The sequence below is a fragment of the Anastrepha ludens genome, chromosome 4 (assembly GCF_028408465.1).
Source record: "Anastrepha ludens isolate Willacy chromosome 4, idAnaLude1.1, whole genome shotgun sequence".
Lineage (NCBI taxonomy): Eukaryota > Metazoa > Arthropoda > Insecta > Diptera > Tephritidae > Anastrepha > Anastrepha ludens.
The window spans coordinates 80,055,372-80,078,882 of record NC_071500.1 but is presented as its reverse complement, the minus strand read 5'-3'; the positions used below and the strand labels follow the sequence as shown (position 1 = coordinate 80,078,882).

The 23,511-nt window shown below is 37.5% G+C and overlaps 1 protein-coding gene across 1 annotated transcript; it reads left to right on the top strand.

Annotated features, from left to right (window-relative positions):
- Nucleotides 1-18,830: 18,830 nt before the first annotated feature.
- Nucleotides 18,831-23,266, top strand: LOC128859970 (uncharacterized). Its single transcript, XM_054097152.1, has 12 exons — nt 18,831-19,017; nt 19,076-19,289; nt 19,347-19,510; nt 19,572-19,876; nt 19,936-20,242; nt 20,303-20,388; nt 20,456-20,618; nt 20,723-20,858; nt 21,630-21,797; nt 21,970-22,127; nt 22,245-22,431; nt 22,644-23,266. Exons 1-11 carry the CDS (start codon nt 18,948-18,950, stop codon nt 22,424-22,426), a joined length of 1,953 nt encoding a protein of 650 aa, XP_053953127.1. The 5' UTR covers nt 18,831-18,947; the 3' UTR covers nt 22,427-22,431; nt 22,644-23,266.
- The last annotated feature ends 245 nt before the right edge of the window (nt 23,267-23,511 follow it).

Sequence of the window (23,511 nt, the reverse complement as noted above, 5' to 3'; positions counted from 1 at the left end):
GTGGTTAGCGTCGATTTGAGACGCTGAATTTCTGATGTGAACAACGTATTAACTGATTGTAGCAGGTTTACATATTATTCCCTTTGCAATATATACAGAAAAATCTGTTGCAAAAATATTGTAAGATTTTCAAATCATTCTCCGCACCTTCTCTTATGATAGCAAAGTGCTGGTCACATGGGAGGTATTTACACATATACGTATATGTATGTATGTATGTTTGCATAAACAAATATATACACAGAGGTGCGTCATTAATTTTGCAACTACAATTGTTGCAAACACAATGCAACAGCAACGAAAAGACATTACTGAGCACTGAATTTTATGAATGAAAAAGCTCTGAAGAGTGGTTGGTGAATCCTTGTTAAGAGTGCGCGTTGCTTGTATATACATATATGCGGGTGAAAGTATTTTGAAACGCGATGTGACGTAAATGTGGAGATTTCAAACATTTGGAATTGCTTTAAGTGCTTAAAAGCTGCTCCCGTGGGAAAGCACTTATATACAGTTGGCCCCAAGTTAACAATACAGCAAGGATTAATATAGTTACCGATGACAGCTTTTCAAAGCTTTCCTTTCATGCAGTAAAAGTTCTAGTTTAAGACTTATCTAAAGCTACAGGGTGAACACTATAAATTATTAAACGTTTTGGTAAAGCAAAGTTTAGGCTCTCCCTTACGAAAGGTTGCATTTACGAAAGGAAATAGAAATGGGGTAAAATCGAATCGCATTTTGCCAATAGGTAGTCAAAAAGTGCACAACGTAGGTAAAGAGTGATTGAATGTGATTGGTGAAATCTTGGATTTTAATTGTTTACATATGTCTCTGAGTTATTTAATAAAATGTTCTAATTAGGCGATTAGGGGTTTCTTCGTTATGCATACATTAACGATTCTAATGAAAATATATTATTACTATTATGTGGAAAGAAATTTGCGTTTATGCACTTAATTAAAGGTAAATATGTGAAAATATAATAAGGCGGCCGCCGTAGCCGAATAGGTTGGTGCGTGACTACCATTCGGAATTCACAGAGAGAAAGTAGGTTCGAATCTCGGTGAAACTCCAAAATTAAGAAAACGTTTTTTCCAATAGCGGTCGCCTCTCGGTAGACAATGGCAAACCTCCGAGTGTATTTCTGCCATGAAAAAGCTCCTCATAAAAATATCTGCCGTTCGGAGTCGGCTTGAAACTGTAGCTAACTGTCCCTCCATTTGTGGAACAACATCAAGACGCACGGCACAAATAGGAGCAGGAGCTCGGCCAAACACCCAAAAGGGATGTACGCGCCAATTATACAATATATATATGAAAATATGTCTGTGAAATCAAATTTTACTAGTTTAAAGTTGCAAGCAATCTTGTAATTTCGTTCACTGTATATACAGGGTTACCGAGAAAGACGTCTAACATACTTAAGGACATTATTATATAGTTAATTTCTAATTACAATTATTATATAATGCCCAAAACTCAACTGTTTTCGAGATATTCGACGGAAAAGATTATTTAAAAAATATTTTTCGTGCTAGATCGACCTTTTTTAATATTAGTTCAAACTTCCGATTTTTTATCTATTTTTAGTAAGTATATCAGTAAAATTTGAGCCAACATTAAAAGTTTAAAAAGGTTGTTTGATAAAGTTTTGAATTTACGATTTTTGACCAAGGGCTTCCTACTGCAGTCACATCAATACAAAAAAATGTGTATGGAAATTATTCTGCAATTTTTTTTATAAACTAGTAGCTAAAAAGACTTATAGTTATCAAAAAATAATAAAGGGTATTTAAAAAGTGTCAGATGTCAGTAGTGAGCAATTCCCAGACGGTACGTTTTTATGTCATCTTTGACATTCGTCAAGTGGAGAGTTATACAATTTTATAATGACATATTGCAAAATTCGTAATTTCATGAAATAATGGAAATGGAAATAATCGTCCTAATGAGTCGACAATTCAAATGTTAGTGAAAAAGTTTCAAGAAAAAAGACTGGCTGGCTAAAAACTGGACGTTATATTGAGAATATTGCTGCTGTACTGCAAATTGTTGCTAAACAAACTTCAACATTGAAACCTTGACGTTCTCAACAATTACGCATTCATGAATCGACTGTTTTGCCGATTTGACCTGTAGACGCGCTCATGGTGCAATTTGTTAATGGAATGAAGTAATCATTCATATATAATTGTTAAAAGCCGTATTTTAAACAGAAATAGTGAAACATAAGCAAGAATGATAGAAACAAGATTGCGCCCATCAGAGCGTACGTGACGTCACGTTTGCTGAGTTGTGCAGTATTGCCAACCATTTGCTCTTCGCAATAAATTTAGTGCTTTTTTATACCGAAAATCCGACAATTTTTAAGTTTGGTGTTTGTTTCCTTTTGTTTTTAATTTAAGGCTAGCGAAACTTTAGGTTAAAAAAAAACTGTATTATTATACAAAAGAAGTTTAAAAAAGGCCACTCTGAGAAGATTTTAGTGCTAATGAAAATATTTTTACTCCTATAAAATTTGATAATTTGAAAGTGCAAATTTAATTTTTGGCTCCATTTAAGGCTATGCAAAAATATTAAATGTCCCGCTCTCAACTCTTCTTAAGATTGAAAACCTTTTTACACATTTTAAAAAGCCTTTGAATTTATTGAATGCGAATTAAAACCATAGAGGTGTAATCGTTTCTTCCGGTCATCAATCCTTAGTGAGACATAGAGTATCAAGAGGTGTATTCATATATTAGTAAAAATAAGCAACAAAATACCAGAAAATACTAAAGAAACCATACTGACATTTTTACAAAAAGAGTACCTTATCTAGTAAATATAGCAAAAAAGTCGTTCCCTTAAAAAAAGAGTCTCGCTTAACAAAAAAAACTCATAAATTAAATTGTACATAAGCATAACACATTTATTTAAAAAAAACGCACATTCTACAGACAATTTGTCACGCATACAAAGTTCTTTAAGTAACACAAAAAAAATTTCGTGTTTTATTTTCTTTAAATGGGCATTTAGTGCGTTTTTATATCCAAAGCTAGGCAACTCTGCAGTAGCGAGAGAGAGATTTGACTGCCGAAAGCAGAAGAACACCAACAACACCGGCAATCGCGGGCAATGCCACCAGATGTTAAAAAAAAGTAAAGCTGGATAAAACTGAGTGAATCATTTAAATAATTATTAAAAAATGTATATTTTACAAAATTATAAACATTACTTTTAATTAGAATAGGCTAGAAAAATGTCATGTGGAATGAACTAAAACTCCGAGACAAAAAATAATAAAAATAACAAAAAAAAAATGCTAAATCAAGTTACGAAAATGGTAATCTGGCCATACTGGAGCTAAAATCACGTAACTAGTTGTCAAATTCGCTGAGCGCAAAGTAACGGGACCACGATGGGCGCCATCTCATTATTCTTTGCATCATGAAACATAAGCGTATCTAAATTTTTGTAAGTTTCATATGCATAAGTATACCCAAGTATAGATAGTCATCCGTTCGTCCGACACAAAGAAAAAAAAACGTTATGTCTCTGTTATAAACGAAACAAAATTACTCAAATTCGCTGCAAATTAAGAGACCAAGAAAATTCATACGACGCAAGTAAAATTTGAAAATAGGCTGTACGACTTCCACACGTGACGCTCCCCACCTCAGTTAGATCCGACTTAAATATTTTTGAAACCGAGCATAAGCCGTGCCCACTTTTATTATGTAAGTAATAAAGTCCCGATTATCCAAAGATTCCAAAAATTAACAGCCAACAACAAATTAAATTTTACTAAAATGTGCGAGATTATATGTACAAGGTGGCGCAAAAGTAACCTTGCGATGTTTTTTGGCTGTAATTTAAAAAAAAATGAAAAACTTTGATTCTTCTTGTGGATTATTTTTATTTGGTCTTTTAATTTTTTTTACATCAAGTCGAGAATATGATGTCATGTAAATGGCCGCCGCCACAGTTTATTGCCATTTGAGCCCTTTTTATGGCATTTTCCATCACTTTGGTCAAAACTTCCGGCGATAGGTCCTCACATTGTTGACGGATATTGTCTTTAAGAGCTGTAAGAGTCTGAGGCTTGTTGACATAAGCCCGCGACTTCAAAAAGCCCCACAAAAAGAAGTCTGGAGCGGTCAAATCAGGCGATCTTGCTGGCCAGTGCAAATCGCCAAATCGGGAGATTAGGCGCCCAGGAAATGCATCCTTCAGCATATCGGTTGTGGCACGTGCAGTGTGTGCCGTTGCACCGTCCTGTTGGAACCACATGTTTTCCAATCCCAATTCATCAAGTTGCGGCAAAAAGAGTTGATCATTGCTCTGTAGCGCTCACCATTCACAGTAACCGTTTGGCCCGCGACTTCTTCGAAGAAAAAAGGTCCGATGACTCCTCCAGCGAAAACAGCACACCATACAGTGACTTTGAGCGGGTGTAATGGCTCTTCGTGGGTTTCACGCGGATTTTCAGTGCCCCAGAAGCGTAAATTTTGCTTATTTACGTACCCGCTAAGATGGAAATGGGCCTCATCACTCATGATTATTTTTGATAAAAATCATCTTCCTCTTGGTGGTGATTAAGGATGGCTTGAGCGTATGTTAAACGCGATTGGCGGTCAGCAGCCAACTGCTGATGCACCGTCTGGACTTTGTATGGAAACATCTTCAAAACCTGTACCAAAATTCGCTGTAAAGACCGTCGACTGATACCCATTTGCGTGGCACGTCGTCTGGTCGATGTCGACGGCGCTTCCATGACATCCTCGGCTACAGCAGCAATATTCTCTGCAGAACGGCTACTCCGGGGTCTGCCACGCATGGCAGCATCTCGTGTTGTGCCAGTCTCTTCGAGGCGAGCGGCTAAACGTCGCAGTGTTTCACCAGTAGGCGTTGGACGGCGAGGAAATCTGCGACGAAATTCACGTTGTGCCAAAGTCACCGACCGATTATTGGTAAAATAAATAGTCAGCAATATTCCGCGTTCTGGAGCAGTGTAGCGTAACATTGTTTATTAACGTGTATTTGACTACACAAATGTCAAAACAGAACTGGCATTAGGGGCCAATCGCAAAATTTATAGCATTTTCTGATAGGAGGATTCCTTTAGCGGCACCTGTTATAAAGCTCGATCCGAACTGAATTTAGCATATCCTTTTCTTGTTTTGATTTTTTTGTATTTACACTGAGTTTAATTTTTCAGTAAATACGAATTATTGTTATAGGTTCTTTTAAAAAAAATTTAAAAGAAACATTCGATGTCGATCTAAATAGAAATAATTGAAAAATCTATATATTTATCAAAATTATATAACTGTGCTTGTATTTTCATTTATACTGCATTCTTCTACACCAACCCATTCGGCTACAGCAACCGCTCGTAAGTGGAATGAAAAAACACTACTTGTAAAATTGAAAGCAAGTTATTTCAGTGATAGTTAAAGACCGATTAGAAAAATTCATATTTATTCCCCCTTTCTTATTTTCTAAAAACCACATTCATATTTGTGAGTGTCAGTTCGATAAATGGTTGCAATCAGATTTCAATCAGAATTTAATTGTATAAACTTAGTAGCCTATTGAAATTGATTATTGGCGAAAATGTAGTTACTAAAAACAATGGCGAATGCAAAGTTAATTAAAAAAAGTGCAGTATTTTTATTACCAATGCATAGAAAAGAATCCTTTAAATCGGGCGAGTTACGTGTAACGTAGTTCTCCTAAAAACCTTTAAATTTATGGCATGACAAAAAATATTAAGTTTTGTATGTTGTACACTGCGCGATTCAAATCTGTCTACAACACAATACCCAATAAAATTGTGGAAAAATTGTGCACAAATAGCTGTACGTTCGTTACACACCCAAGGGAAAATTTAAATCATCCAATACCACCGAATGGCACACAACTCTGTCACTTATACTTTTGTGAGGTGATATCTACATACATACCCAGTAGAACCTGAAATCATCCCATAGCGAGTAATAAAAGGATGCTTTTTTTTTTGATTTTGTAATACATTAGTCAGTTTGCCTACACATTATTTGCGCATTAAAGCGGTAAAACATTTGTTAAACATTCATTGCATTAACAGATCGCGTAAAAGGACAAATCGATATCTTTCAAATCGCCAAATTGCCAAAACGACTGGTCGGTGCCTCCTATGGTAAGAAATAAAAAGGCAGAACTGTGTTGGCTTTGACACAGAAGGAAAATATGTCGAAATCCTTAGGATTGCATCAAATTCCGCTCTTCCAACTACTAAGATTAATTACATGGCAAATGTTGCAGCCAGCAAATCCACCTCTCAAAGGGTTATTCTAAAAGCGCCACATCTGAAGCATAAAAAACTACAAAACAACCACCTTTGATTAAATTTCGAAGAGAACTCCGCCTCGATTTTGCAAGAGACCACATGGCTTGAAGTTCTGTTACAAATACGATCCCGGTGAATGGAAAAAGTACTAGTTAGTGACGAAAAGGAGTTTAATCTGGACAGGTTGGATGGGTACAATCACCATTTTCATGACTTAAGAAAGTTGAATTATGATCTGAAATTTCGTTAGGCTATCTGGAGAAACTGTACAAATCCATTTATCAACGTATTTACGAAGTAATTTATAAACCAGGTGGCAGCATAAACTGTTAAGCTTTAAATAATGAATTAAAAAAAAAAAACAATCTTTCAACAATATTTTCTTATTTGATTAGTGCATCAAGTGAACCAATAAATCAAGCCCATTATTGCAGCTGCTGAAGTTTTAGTGCTGCGAAATACCGTTAGATGGAATAATATTTTGATGCATGTTTAATTTCGAGCAAAGTACAGTCTTCACTTGAATTATCAGAAAATCTTGGATTACTAGGTCAACCACGGTTGCTTCAATAACCACTTTCTTCCATAAACATTGTTTCCTCTAATCAAGTGAGCCCGGCTGCAGGCTTCTGAGTTTTTCGCAGATATACAATAGAAACTGCTGAAAATTGCTCTCCAGCAGAAGCGATAAGAAAAAGGTGACAACTATGTAAAAAGTAAAAACAATTTAGTATTTCAATGAAAGTTAATTGGAATCTACTTATATAAACAAGAAAGTTGCAATCAAAACCGTTTGCTTTTTAAGAAGCTACTTTTCGTATTCTCATTTTTGTGTTTTTATACGCTTGAAAATATGATCATAATTTTAATATAATGGGTAGTCGAAAAAGTCTTTTCGTATTTTGCCATTAGATGTTGTTGGAGTCATCTATCTCCAGTGCTACCAATCACATTGTGTAATTCATATGTTAGAAAGGTGACATTTTAAGCTTCATTTAACCAAAAAAAATAAAATTCAGGGAAGTTGAAAAAAAGTTATAGCTGTTCAAAAATTAGTGAAAATAATGAAAAAATTCCCTATATTTTGAAATTTTTGTACAAAAAAGGGAAGAATGCCACGAAAGCCACCAATGAAATTTTGTAAAGTTTACGGAGACGATGCTGTATCAGTTCGTGTGGTACAACAATGGTTCGCTCGCTTCCGTTCTGGAAATTTCGATGTGAAAGATGCACCTCGCTCCGGTCGACCTATCGTTGAAAAAGTCGATGAAATTATGGAAAAGATTTACCAGGACCGTCACATAAGCTTCCATGACATCGCCAATGCACTAAACATTCATCATCAAACGGTTTTGAACCATTTAAAAAAGGCTGGTTATAAAAAGAAGCTCGATGTTTGGGTACCACTTAAATTGTCTGTGAAAAATTTAATGGACCGAATTAACATCTGCGATTCTTTGCTGAAACGAAATGAAATCGAACCATTTCTGAAGCGAATGGTAACAGGAGACGAAAAGTGGATCAAATACGACAATAATGTGCGAAAAAGATCATGGTGCAAGGGTGGTGAAGCTCAACAAATGGTCGCAAAGCCAGGATTAACGGCTCGAAAGGTTATGGTATTGGTGTGAGATTGGAAAGGAATCATCCACTATGAGCTGCTCTAGCCTGCTCGAACGATTGATTCTACACTTTACTGTCAACAACTGATGAGATTGAAGCAAGCAATCGAAAAAAACGGCCAGAACTGATCAGCAGAAAGGGCATCGTTTTCCATCAGGATAACGCTAGGCCACACACATCTTTGATGACTCGACAAAAACTGGGAGAGCTTGGCTGGGAAGTTTTGATGCATCCACCATATAGCCCTGACCTTGCACCATCGGACTACCATTTGTTTCGGTCAATGCAGAACTCCCTTAATGGAGTAAAGTTGACTTCAAGGGAAGCCTGTGAAAATTACTTGTTGCAGTTTTTCGCCGAGAAACCACAAAAGTTTTACACTGATGAAATAATGTCTCTAGAAGAAAAATTGGCAAAAGGTGGTCGACCAAAATGGTACATATTGGTTTAATGAGGTTCAGTATAAATATAAAAAAAATGAGTTGAAGTTTGATTAGAAATAGAAATAGTTGAAGTTTTGATAGAAAAGACTTTTTCGACTACCCAATAGAATACACATTTTTTGAAAAACTTGCAAATTAAAAGAATATGTACATGAATAAAAGCACACAAAATCAAAAGCCCGTTAAAAATAGTTTTTGATTGGAGGAGTAGTTTCTTATTACTCGGTGAAGATGTATTGGAAAATTATGTAACTCCTCTTCGTGGGCTACCAATTGGAGAGATACATATGCGTAAAAAACAGCCACTACGTTCCAACTGTCAATCTCATCTGTACGTGGTGCACCGTGCTAAAACAAAGGAGGCTCTGACAACCGAGACTAGGCGGTATAAGACTAGACCAATAACCCGCCCGCCTGTAACTCAACATTATTGCAACCGCAACTAGTTGAGACCCTATGTTCGATATAGGAATAAAATGATCAAATGTATACGTATACTCTTTCAACAGATAAAATGAAGCTTTTTCACAAGACAATTAATCACTACATATTATAAAACAAAGTCGCTTTTTCTGTCCCTATGTCCCCTTATACGCTTAAATCTTTAAAACTACGCAACGGATTTTGATGCGGTTTTTTTTTAAAGATAGATTGATTGAAGAGGAAGGTTTATATCTATATAATGTGAAGAAATATATAAAGGGGGCGTGGCAATCGGTCAAAATGTGGCAAAAAACATAATTTTTTTGTTTTCACGGCCATAAATCATAAACGAATCAACCAATTAAAATGAAACTTTCTTGAAGTTTAACTTTGAAATATTTACTTTCGTTCTGCATCAAAAAAAAAAATTGATTTATTTGTTATTTAACCAAAATTGTTTAAACAAAAGCAGCTCTTTTTCCAAAAAAAGCTGTTTGTGTGTTTGTTCGCTGTCAACCGAATGAAGCAACAGGCGTTAAGCGATAATCTCACCACACCTCATTAATGTTGAATTACATCGTATGGTGACGTATGTATGTATGTATTTACGAATCGCTCGCATTATTTCATTTCGGACATATGTACATATGTATCTATGTATGTACTGAATTCCATGTAATTATATGTATATTACATACAATTTTACAGCGAAATAAAACGCTATTTTCAGGTTCTATATTAGTAAATCGCACATAATTAAAATACAGTTTTTGAATAGTTTTTATTGATTCGGAGTGCGTTTAGTTTGCTATCAATTCCATACAATAACATTTTTTGTCATTTACTTTTTACGACAACTAATAGCTTATTTTCGAAGCGATTTCAACAAATGGGTACAACATTAATCCTTATCCAATTAAATACCTTAAATACATTGTTGTTTTCATATAGATCTATGTATATGGCTCTTTACAGCATATAAATAAAAACAATATTTTTCAAGATATTACAACAGTAATTAGTAATTGAGATCTACCGGAAAAATTGCGTTAGCTGTTGCGTCATCCGGCATTGCCGCTACTCTTTTGGAAAGAGTCTTTTGGAAAGAGGCCGAACCACACACTCTACAATGAAGCACCCGCTGAAAATCGCCACCGATGATGATAACAGCGTCTGTAGTGTTTCTAGACAGAGCAATACAGGAAAATTGATGCGTGGCTGCTCATTAATAGTCTGGGACGAAGCTACCATGTCAAACAAGACGTCTGTGGAAGCACTGGATAGGACAATGCCCGATTTGCGCAACAAAAATGCACCTATGGGTGGATGTACAATTCTGTTCTCAGGAGATTTCCGTCAAATCCTACCAGTTGTGACTCGAGGAACACGTGCTGACGAAATAAATGCTTCGCTAAAAAGATTCCACCTTTGGTCGCATGTCAATAAATTAGATCTTAAAACTAATATGAGGGTTTCGTCATCTTCACGTGAGAACAGGCTATTTCCAGAGATGCTACTAAAAGTTGGCAATGGAGAATTAATACAAAGTGAGGGAAGGATTAACCTAGAAAACCTTTGTGTTTTGATAGACAACATCCAAGAGTTAGTCAACAATGTCTATCCAGACATTGATAACATAAGTTATAAGACAATATCTTGGTTTAAAGAAAGAGCTATTCTGTCACCAACTAACGAACAAGTAGATAAAGTAAATAACTTGATTATTTCAAAGATTGATGCGCCGACGAAAATATACTACTCGGTCGATACTGTTCTCGATTTGGAAGAAGCTGTTCAATTTCCTACAGAATTTCTAAATTCTTTGAAACCGTCTGGACTCCCTCCTCACAAAATGGAGCTGAAAATAGGTTGTCCTGTTATTTTATTAAGAAACCTATATCCACCTAAACTTTGCAATGGCACGCGTTTGCTGGTAAAATCACTGAAAACTTTCATAATAGAGTGCACAATACTCACAGGATGTGGTACCGGAGAAGATGTATTGATTCCCCGAATCCCTCTGATACCATCGGATCTACCATTCCAATTTAAACGCTTACAATTTCCGGTAAAGACATCTTTTGCAATGACCATTAATAAATCTCAGGGTCAAACCTTCAACGTTGCAGGCTTAGATTTGAGTGTTGACTGTTTTTCACACGGCCAACTGTATGTCGCTCTTTCAAGAGTAACCTCTAAAGAAAACATGTTTGTATTGTCTAATGACAAGAAGGCTATGAACGTTGTATATAAAGACATTCTGTAATATAGTAATTGTTGTAAAAATAAAATAAATACATATGTAAAAATGCAAAAAGTTAATATGCAAAAATGTAGGGTATGAATTTAGATATCCCAAAGATAGCAGGAAATCTTCATGCTATAAAAAAAGGGGAATTGTTTTACTCCAAATTTAACGCGTGCGGGCCACGGGCAATAATGAATAAGCCAAAACTACTGGATCGATTTTAATCATTTTTTCAGTGAGTGACTTAGGGTATATATTTTATACCCGTGCGAAGCTGGGCGGGTTGCTAGTATTATATAAAATTAAGTACATATACAATACGAGTACTATACTCGCAAGGAAGTTTGCAACGGTTGGCCGCAAGTTCTGCTGGGTAGGCTGGTAAGAGTAAATGTATATGGAAATGTAACCTAAAAAAATTATTCTACTACATATATATGTGCATGTATATAAATATAACTGGCGCATGCAACTTATATTGGATGTTTGGCCGAGCACCTACTACAATTTATGGTGTGCGTCTTGATGTTTTTCCACTAATGAAGGCACCTAAAAACTACAGATGTTTATGAGAAGCGAGTGAGAGCGGTAGCCGAAAATATCTTTTCTATTATTTGGTTTTTCATTCCCGCAGGGGGTTTCGAACCCCGAACCTACCGAATTGTAGTCACACACAAACACATCCGCCTTCGGTGATTGACTTATTCCACTGTAGTCTATAGCCTCAACAAATTCAATTTACATAATAATTGCTCTTAAGCATTTTACCATTTGGCGCTTTACCATTTCCGAAATCCTTTGTAGCAGGCGAAACACTGCTAGCTTAACAAACACTGCAAGTTAACAAAAATATTGATTTCTCTTGGTCATATTTACATAAATAACTGGACGAAGTCACAGAATGGTGATGGGGCATCTCATATATCTAATCAAAGCTTCATTTTCTACTTTTTTGTTGTGATCACTACAAATTCATTTCATGCTTAGGGATCACAAAGCCTTTTGGTGCGCGATATCGTCAAATGCCTTCTTAATTGAGGTACAAAATCATCACTAAAGATATACTCTTAAAATATATTAGGTACCTTTTTACACCTTTAACTGAAGAAATTGTGTGGGGGCATCTGGTAGAAAAAATATTTTTTTTTTATCTGACTTGTGTAATTTTGCCTGGCATTACAGCTATTTGAACGCATAGTTGTCGAGATGTGACCAACGCTTTCTTACCTGAAAATAAATAGAGAAAGTGAAAAAATAAAGTTAAAACAATCATGGTAAGTGTTGCAAAACATTCAGGCACATATGTATATGTATTGTATTATACTAGAAAGCAATAAAATTGCTGAACACTCCTGCAATTCGAATGCTATTCCTTCCTTCATCTTACACACCTAATGATTTTTCCCCATTCCAATGTTGTGGTATCTATTTCAATTTTTTATCAACAACTTACCAATACCCTTAAATCTTACTAATGTTACACCCGATACTCATTAAACTTTTAATTACTTTTATAAATCGGTGTTAACCCTCCAACCTAGTGAATTGCAATCTAGAATTACTGGAAAACTTTGTGCAGTCAAAAGCGCGTAATAGGAAAAGGTTAAACTTGATTGTACGTTTTTTTTTTTTTTTGTTTTTTTTTTTCCATGGGCGTTGTGGTAGCGCGCTACCCTCAAGTGGCCCTTTGAAACCAGGAAACTCCGCACCCCACGGGACAACTGCCAGGTATTACATCGTGGGGGGGAGGGGAAGGGCGAGTTAGTCGCCGGTCCTTCGTCGTATTCTCTCGAGGGTCCTTAGTTTTTTCATGGTCTCTGCTATGACATCGCATGCTGCCGTCCATTTTTCCTTGCTTTGTAGCATGGATTGCACGAATGTATCTGGGTCGTAGTTTCCTCCAAATATTCGCCGAAGCTTTGATCTATATCCATAAAAACGCTTGCATTCGAAGAATACGTGGTGAACGTCTTCTATCGCGTTTTCGCCACAGTGATCGCAAGTGGGATCCGATTCATGTTTGAACCGAAAGAGCATCCATGCCCGGTTAAAAATTGCGTCAGATAGAAATCCACTTCTCCGTGTTTTCTTCCAATCCAGCTTCGCAAGTCTGGAATGCAGCGATGTGTCCAGCGGCCCTTCGTTGTGGTATTCCATTTTTGCTGCCAAGTTTGGGTGCTAGTTTCCCGTGCTACGATGCGTTGCGTTTCATTGTCGGCCAATACTGCAGCTTCGTTTGCCAATATATCTATTGGATACATTCCAGCGATAACCAGCGCTGCCTCTTCTGAAACCGTTTTAAAGGCGGAACAGGCTCGAAGCGCACATAAACGATACGCCGCCTTTATACCGCGTAGGTAGGAAGGACGTTGCGTAGCCATGTACCAAACAGGGGCACCGTATAGTATTTGGTTCTTCACCACGCCTGCTAGGAGTTGGCGCCGTCGTTGTTTTGGCCCGCGGGCGTTTAGCATTATTCGCGATAAGGCTGCTACAGTTGCTGATGCTTTTTTGGCCGCATACTCCAGGTGAGTTTTAAAAGATAACCTCCTGTCTATAACTATTCCCAGATATTTAACTTCTGGTGCTGTCGTGATGCTGTGATTGCCAACTTGTATCGTTGCCACCTCTACTTTTTTCCGGCTCGATATGAGAACGGACTCCGTTTTTTGCTCGGCGAGTTGAAGGCCGATTTGCACCAACCATGAGTTAACGGTCGCTATGGTCCGATTTGCTTTTTCGCAGATGTCGCTCAGTCTCTTCGCCGTAATAACTACTGCGATATCGTCCGCAAAGCCGATAATGCTGGCACCATTGGGTATATTGAGACGCAAAACACCATCATACATGATGTTCCAGAGCAGTGGTCCAAGGACTGAACCTTGAGGGACCCCGCCTGAAACCTTATAGCTGTTTCTACCTGCTGCTGTGTCGTAATCCAGTACGCGGTCTTCGAAGTAGCTTCGTATCATTGCTCGCAGGTAAGAGGATACTCCGATCTCCTCCAGTGCGTCCAGTATTTTGGCCCAGTTTGCGGTGTTGAATGCATTTTTTACATCTAAGGTTACTATTAAGCAGTACTCTTTGGCACCTTCGATCCATCGGGTACCACTTATTGCCTGTTGTGCAATTTTTTTGGCGGTATTCACAGCGTCAACGGTGGACTTTCCTTTTCTGAAGCCAAACTGATTGTCCGATATTCCCCTGACGGAATCGATCTCGTTCTCGAGGCGGTTGTAAATTATCCTCTCCAGTACTTTACCTGCCGAGTCGAGCAGGCAAATTGGTCTGAAGCTAGATGGTTGCATGGGAGGTTTGCCGGGTTTGGGCAGTAGAACCAGCCTTTGTCGCTTCCATATCGATGGGAACGTTCCCTCCGCGAGGCATGTATTAAATAGGCGTACGAAATTCGATGTGGCCTGGGTAAAGGCCAGCTTAAGTACTTGGTTAGGCACCCCGTCTGGACCAGGAGACTTATTATTTTCCGATCCTATTCACTGCTTGAAGGACCTCGTCTGCTGAGATTCTTGGAAACTGATGTGCGATTGGCTTCGAGGTTGAAGAAACTAACTTCCTTTGTTTGGGGAAAAGTGTGTTTACCACTTCATTTAAGAAAATCGGGCATGTTGGTATGGATTCCTGAGCAGACTTCAGCTTCTTCGTCACCACCTTGTATGCTGTCCCCCAAGGATTGTTTTCAGTATCATCACAGAGCTCAAGGAAGCTTTTACACTTGCTTTCCTTTATTGCTGTCTTGAGTTGACGTCGCGCAGCTTTATACGTTTCTCTGGCTTCTAGGAAGTTAGGTCTACCTCTTGCCCGTTGGAAGCTTCTTCTAGCCTTAATGCATTCTTTTCTGAAGGAAAGAATGCTCTCGTTATACCAGTACACAGGAACGTGTTTATTTGTTGTCGTCTTGCGAGACATTGACGCATCGCAGGCTCTACAAATATCGCCCATAATTTTGGTTGCCATGTCGTTCGCGCATCCTGTATACTCGCTTGTTGGCAACATCTCTTTAAATACTCCAGGATCTAAGGTGCCGATTTTCCATCCTCGCTGCTTCAAACTTAATTGTTGATTTTTAAGTTTGCTCTCGTTTAAATCTATGTCGCATATTATTGCTGAGTGATCACTTTGAGTATAACACTCACTAAGCTTCCATTTAGACCCTCTGCAGATGTTAGCGCTGACGAACGTGATGTCTATTACTGAACCAAAGCCATTTCTGAAGAAGGTATGTTCCGCGCCGCTGTTCAGTAAAACAATATCCAGGCATGCAAATGCTTCGAGGAGTGCTCTGCCCTTTTGTGTAGTACGCTGTGAGCCCCACTTCATAGCCCATGCATTGAAGTCGCCTGCAATAATATATCGCTGTCTTACCATTGCATCCATGGCGATTTTCCCTACTATCTCCTCAAACTCGTCTAAAGGGGTACTTGGAGGTATGTAGCAGCTATATATAAATATATCTGAGACCTTGCCGCAAACAAAGCCTCTTTCTTTTACTACGCTCTCTAGATGTAAGGGATGTCGTCCGCAGGACCATATTGCAGCCTTTTTGCATACGTCTTGCGTCCAGTTGGCTGACCTTTCTCTATACGGTTCGCTTAATATGGCTACATCAACCTTGAGTTCTGCAATTGTTTGCGACAAGAGATCTTGTGCGGCTTCACAGTGGTTGAGATTGAGTTGTAGCAATCTCATAACTGTTTTATTTTTTGAAGCGCTTCTTGAAATACCGGGCATTTATTGCCGCCGGTAGCATGATCAGTGCGGTTGGTATGTCTTCTTTCACATAATAGGCACTTTGGAGTATTAGTACATGTTTTTGCTACGTGCCCTTCTCCGCCGCATTTAAAGCACACTCCTTGGAGATCGGTTCCGCTGGTGCAATTGCAATGCCCGAATTCTAGGCATTTAAAGCAGCGTCTAGGTTGGATTTTCTGACGAATACGGCAAACTTCCCAGCCAATGCGAATTTTACCTACTTCTAATAACTTTTTGGCGGCCTCAGAAGGTAGTGAAACAACTGCCGTTTGCGTACCGCCATACGCCTTCCGTATCGAGCGAATCTGCGAGGGCTCTACGTTGAGGTTGAGGAGCTGGGAGTTTAGTGCTACGCGAACCTCTTCGGGCGTAGCTACTTCATCAACATCATGAATCTCGAGAAGTGATTCTTCTGTTAAAGATTTAACCTCCGCCTTTCCTGAAAGAGCCAGACCCACCGCTGCTTGCAATTTCGCCGTGTTCACGTCAGAAGGCTTAGTCAACTGGAACAGTAGATCGCCATTCGCAGTTTTTCGGATTTTTTGAACCAGCCCGTTCATCCCTTTTAGAGAATCCTCATTTTTGACTGTCCTCAAAATCTCGGCGTAAGAACATTCGCCCGTGCTTCTGACAATGATGGCATCGGGACGAGTAGGTTTACCCCTTGTGCGCTGTCGTTTATTAACCGTTATCCACGTGCCCTCCGTTGCTTTTTTCCCCTCCATGTTTGCCATAGCTGTCTTTTGTGAGACATTGACATGGATTTAGGAACTTCATTCTCCTTCCTTGATTGTACGTGTATTCACTTATCTGTTTATAAATGCACTTCAAATTATACAAATGTCACACATTTTAATAAAAAAAATTATTTGAGCTATTCATTATTTAATATTAGGTTTATTTTATTTATTTATTAAAAACTACAGTTATAATTAAAATAGCAATCTAGTGCCACATGGAGCTATAGCAACGCAGGCCTTAGGCTGTTCTTATGTAATAGAGAATAAAAACGAAATGCCCACAAATATATTTATAAGTGTACACATACTAATTTTGAAGGATGACCCCGTGGGTAGAAGTGTTAAATCACCATTCACCTGGGAGTGGCCAGAACGTTTCTTCTGCATACGTTTTAAGCAGCTCACAATTTCCGCGTTTCATCCAAGTATCCTCTGGGTAGCTTCCGAATACCACATAAAAAAGAAACTCCAAATAAAAATATATGCGGCGCCTAGGATTAGAACTCCCTACTTTGGCGTTGGCCACTGCAAACGAACGAACAAGTAAAGGCTGACATCACCGTCATGCAAGAGATACAATGGACAGAGCAAGTCAAGAATACCATTGGATCTTGCAAAATCTACTACAGCTGTAATGTAAAGAAGCCCAAATTCTGAGTTGGATTTGTAGCAGAAGAGAGATATCGTCCCCAAGTACTTTCGTTTATTGCGGCGGGCGAGCGTCTCGCAACAACCTGCATCAAAGCGAATTTCTTCAACGTCTCGCTCATTTTCCTCCACGCCCCGCTGGAAGAGAAGGACGATTGGACCAAACACGGCTTCTTTGAACACCTGGAAAGTTCCTATGAGCACTGCCCTGACACTACATTAAGAATTGCGCTTGGTGACTCCAATGGCAAGGTGGGCAAGGAAGAGATTAGGGCAAGGGGAACGTATTAAAAAGAAACGAGATACCGAAATACGTGAGTACGAAGAGCTTGAGATAATGGCTGATGGGAAAACCGCCAAAAAATTCTACCAGAAATCTCAGCGGCTTTCAAAAAAATTGGGACCAAAAAACGCCCCAAACAGTAGGCACCAAGGAAATATAACGCCAAAAAGTAGGCACCAAAAATATATTTCCTACAAGTTTGCAACAACGCACACGCGCCAAAAAGTAGGCAGTGTTATTTCTCACTAGAAATTAGCAACCACAAGGAAAAACTCAGGAAAAATAGCCTAAAGTGTAACTAATATATATATAAGGTATAGCTCTCTCTCTCCTTTTCCTCTACGTTATATCTTTTTTCTATCGCGGAACGAAAATGCCCAAAACGTTACATGGGCTTGAAATTTTGCTCTCCATTCCTACTCGTCCATCGACGCCTAAGAAGTTTCACTTCAAAAAGTCGATTTTCGTACTGAAAAAATACATTTATTAATATAAACAAAATTTTCTTGCGATTTGATTTTGAATAAAATCAGGAAGATTTGTTTCTATTTAATTGTATAGGAACGTCCTCTTGTGTATTAAAAACCTTAAAGTGTCATTATATCAGTTCCTCTTTGCCAAGAAAAGTAGTGTGTGTCAATTTTGAAGTAGGTAAAATATTTCAACAATTAAAAAAGTTACTAAAAGTATTCGTAGCTTGCGACATGGTACAAATATCAAAATGTATCCGATATATATACCGATCGGCTATCGATATTTTCGCATAACTTTATTATTTTCTGAGCTACCCTGTGACGCAAAGAATTTCAAGTTATTCTGTGGACCCTGTGCCAAGTTGATCATGGCAAAATCCAAGGCGAATTGCATGCTAAAGGTGACGTCTTCTCAAGCCCATGAAGCGGGAAACAGTGAAATTCGCAAAATAGCAACATTTGCATTTTCAATATTTTCTACTAAATTTTTTAATTTTTGTTGTAATATTTCCAATAATTTTCGATTTAAAATTTATTAAACTGATATAATTTACTTTTTCTGCAACATATGCTTTGCACACATGCTTAATTTTGCGTTTCACTACCTCAATATCTCGTTTAGCTTGCTCGAGGTTTGGATCCACACGTTTGTTTTGTTTTTAATTTCTTGCATTGCTTTGATTGCTTTGCCCGTATTTCAAATTAAATGGTATGCCATTAAATGCCAACGAAAACATTATTCCTTTAGTTGATGTTTGGATGCGAGAAAACTAACAGCACGTATGTGATTGGCAATCGCAGATGTAGAAGTGCCGTGTGATTGCGCGAAAATAAAATAACCACCTTCTTTATTCAATTCGCCTTGGGCAAAATCAAATTCTGACAAGTGATTTAGGCGAAGCCGCGAATTTTAAACATTAAATTTGTGATTATTGTGGAAGTTCAACACCCGAAATTGTATTTATTTTTTTGTTCTTATATTGCAAATGGAGAAAAATATAGTCCAATATTTGTTGCGTGACAATGTTGCGGTGAATGCTGGTCCAAATGCAAGAGGTTGTTTAAATGGCGTCATCCAAATATTCGAAAAATTTAATTATATACATATCTACAGAATTCTTCTCGGACCAAGCGGAAATAGAATTCAATGATGGAAATTTACTCTGCTCGATTTTCTACCAAGTTCGTTCATTATATCAAGCGTCGCAGGAACGCTACTTTCAAATCCATTCGACACTTCATGGAAATCAGCAATCAGGCAACAGACAGACTTTAGCAGAAAGACTATACCAGGAGATGAGTGCGTGGGAAAAAGAAAATTTTAAAAGGTATAGGTGCACAATTTTTCAAAAGTTCAGTTTGTTAGCAAATTTTTACTTGTGCAGTAATCGTCTTATGCAGTTTGCTCTGGAAAGAATTGGTATTTCTAATAAAAACACTTTTGCTGGTGATAAGCCACATAACGGTTCGTCAAATTTTCTACAAAATATCAGTGACCCTTTAGAGGGCGTGCGTAAAATCGAAGAAATTTGCCAACAATTGCCAAAAGGTATTTATCAATTGCTTGAGGAAATTTCGCAAAATTATATATACATATTACTTTTTTCCAGAATGGACAATACTCCAACTTTGTAAAGGGCCGCGAACAGAAACTACATATTCAGTTTTTCCGCAGATACATGAGTTGGATGCAAATATATATGTAACAATACTGAGACACGCACGTAGTAAAAAATATCCTACTCCAATTTGCCTACGCTTTAGTGGTCTTGAGCAAAAAGAGCTTTATAAAAAATATGCCAACATTGCAAATCAATTCAAGCAGTGCATAAATGTGGACCCCAAAGAATACATTACAAAAGAAGCTAAAAAATCTTATTGGGATATGTTGTTTGAATTGGACCAGCACATTGCGGTAAATCATCAATTTTTCACACTTACTGCTTTCAATTTATCATTTATTTTGCGTTGCAGCAAGCATTGCAAGAGCTGAAGAATTTCTTTTTTCCTTGGAGTTTTCTGTTCTCCGGCCAACCTTACATTAAGTCTCCCTGTGAAGCTGCCACACTGCTGACCAGGCAAAAGAACGCATTTGCTAGTGTCGATGACTTCTGTAATGAAAACCGATGGGAGTCACAAGAGCGTGTGTTGCTCTCGCTTACAGCTATGAATATCGATACACTATCTGAACTAGAAATTCATGCAATTTGTGCACTGCTTACTACCAATAGTCGCGAACAGAGTAATGCTGCTAAATTATTACTCAAACTACAAAACGCGCGTAAGCAATTTTACTTTGAAGCTTCATTTTAATTTTCAAATTGTACTTCTCATACAATAGCCGAAGAAAATGTTGAAGGTGACACTAACGGCAACCCCAAGATACTATCATTGCATTACTATCCGTGCATTTTAATAGTGGATGAGGTGCGCTGCCACGACAACAACTTATATAAAAATTAGTAACTTAGCTTAATCTTTTTACTGCTTTCAGCGCCTTGATCATTTCTTTTGGGAGGAATTGAACGTTCAGCAAGAATTTTGTCGTGTTAATTCTTTACAATGTCTCTGGCGTCTGCATAGCCTCTACTGTGAACACATACAGAGTGGGTATCTGCTTGTCAACATAACCGACGGCGGATGCCTAGTAAATCCTGGTAAGTTGTGCAGTTTGCAGTGAATTAATTATGGTATGTATTGAAATTATTTACTTGTTCTCCATTATTCAACGACCCTGTGCTGACTTGATATTTTTTTGTAGATAATAATTTACCCAAGACCGAGATGCGCATGCGTTGCTTTTTCGAATATTGGCTACCAAATTGGCTGAAAAAAATTGGTCAAAAGCCGACACAGGATGAATTACTGAAGGACTTCTTTAAACGCAGTTGTTATGTGTAAGAAAATTTTGTAATATGCTGCCCACTTATTTCGAAAATGTTAATGAGGCATCTAACTACAGTTAATGCTCTGACTAAATACTTACTTACATTGTTTCAACCACATATATTCCGTAAATAACTAGTTTTAATGTGTGGTAGCCGCTGCGGTAGAGTGCGTTCGGTTCCGCAGGCGGGTCCAGGGTTGAATGCCCACTATGCACATTAAAGATTAAAATGTTTATGCTAATAGCGGCCGTAAAAGTGCAGGCGGATGCAAACATTCGAATGTATTTCTTCCATAAAACAGCAGCCATAATTTGGCGTGATAAAATTGTAGGTGAAAACATAACGCACACCAAAAATTGGGAGAGCAGCTTGGCCTAAACATTTTTAAAAAATGTATGCCCAGTCTATTTTGTAATTCAATGAATCTTATCTGATGGGAGTGTAAGAATGCTTATAAAATTCAGCTCTTTCAATTTCGATTGACAAATTGGCAGTAACCATTAAATAAAAAAATATTTTAAATTATATTTTCAAAATATTTAACTTAAATTTTTAAAATATTTTAAATTAGATATTAAAAATATTTTTTTATTTTATTTAAAATATTTTTTTATTTTATTTAAAATATTTTTTTATTTTATTTAAAATATTTTTTTATTTTATTTAAAATATTTCTCTTATTCTATGTAGCCATTACAATAAATTAAAATTAACAGAAATAAGCATTTTATATCCACTAAAAACCAATGTAACTCATCACAATCTTGTATTTTCCTTTAGGTATGCTGGCCACGGTTCCGGCTTACAATACATCAATGGCAAGCATATTGCGCGGCAGCAAATGAATTGTGTGGTCTTCCTTTTTGGCTGTGAATCATCACGTTTACGTTCAAATGGGTTGTACAGCGAATTAGTTGGTTCGCATTTGTACTACCACGCTGCCAATTGGTAAGTGCGCAGAGGGAAAGAGCGATTTAGTTGGTATGAGAAAATGTTGAGACTGAACGGTTTTAATTAAAAAAGTTTTACGCTCTACTCAAAGCCAACGGGGCGGTGCAAAGTTGGTTTACTTTTTTTTACGTATTAGATATAAAGTTTTTTATAAATTCTCATTTTTCAGTCCAACACTGGTAGGCACATTGATGCCTGGGCTGGATGCCAACATGGATGGTGTCGCCACGGAAATTCTTAGCCGCTGGATAGCGCCCAATTCAAGGGATGTGTTACCCTGGCAGTGTATCGATCGCATAAGCTGGCTGAAGGAAGGTATTGTAAAAAGTATGTATCGAGTTAATGTACAAATGTACTAGGGCGTAAAAAAAAATATATATATTTGCCTGATTTTACATATTTCGATTAATTTAAAACAACATTAAGTTACTAACCTATTTTTAGCTACAAAATGTGAGGTACCAACAGTAGCCAACTCTCCGCAATGTCAAATAGGCAGCTTGTGTTCGGTGGTAGCGCGCATTCATCAGCGTCGTACGGAACAAAAATACTACAATACCGTGCCATACGTTTGCCGTGGACTGCCAGTTTGGAATTGTGACGTTCAACCCTTTCCCAGCAAGTGAACTTAGTATGTAACAATGTATAATATTTAAGTTTGCATTAAATCCAAAGTAAAGTCGTTGCAATTGTCGAATATAATATGTATGTATTAGTCCTTTAAGTCCAGTTTATGAAGCCTCACGCAATAATATGCAATATTTGAACAATTTTAAACACTTCTACCTGCACTTAAATATGTAAAAAACTATTTATTTAATTCAAACTTTTTCTGTCTTATAGATACATATTTAAAGGATAATTTCTGAAATTTTCAAAAAAAAAAAAAAAATTAAAACTCCTCCATTGTGACGTCATTTCCGGTGGCCCCTCGAAAAAAAGGTGCGTTCGCGTTGTCAGCATAACTCCTGACAGGCTCATCAAAAATGAAAAAACAAAAATAAGTGTTTTAGTTAAGACCATAAACTCGTGCTTGAACGAAGGAAAGAAAAAAAAGTAAAAATGGGAATTTTGGCCGACATTTTTCCAAACAAATGAAAATTTCAGTCAAATTGGCGTGACTTTTGTTTTTTTAAAATAGTTGTAATTGAAAAACAAAAAAAAAAACAAAATCCTTCGTCCAAGCACGAGTAAATTGTATCTCGAACACCTGTGTAAAATTTCATCACGATCAGTTGAGTAGTTTTCGAGAACATTTGACAACCGACTTTGAAAACACAGTTCCGAGAAAAACGCGTTTAAAGTTTTGAGTAACAATAAAAGTGGCTTGGAGCGCACACATTCCAAAGGCTGCATCTCCGAGTTTATTATTCGGATCGACTGGAAAATTTAGGATAATATTCCTGAGATGTTGTAGAAATTAATAAGCAAATAAATAAATGGATTTTTTGAACCAACGAACCCCATTAACCCCTTAATCACTAAGCAATTTTGTTCCAATTTTTATGCGCATAAGGCAAACTCCGTTGCTACAAAGAAATAAATAGTTAGGTTAATTAATTCGAATGATTTATTAAATATTATTCGGATATTCGGATATTAGCAAAGGCACACTAAAATTCACTGTAGGTCTCTCCATTTGTGGAACAACATCAAGGCGCACACCACAAATAGGAGGAGGAGCTCGGTCAAACACCCAAAAAGGGTGTAC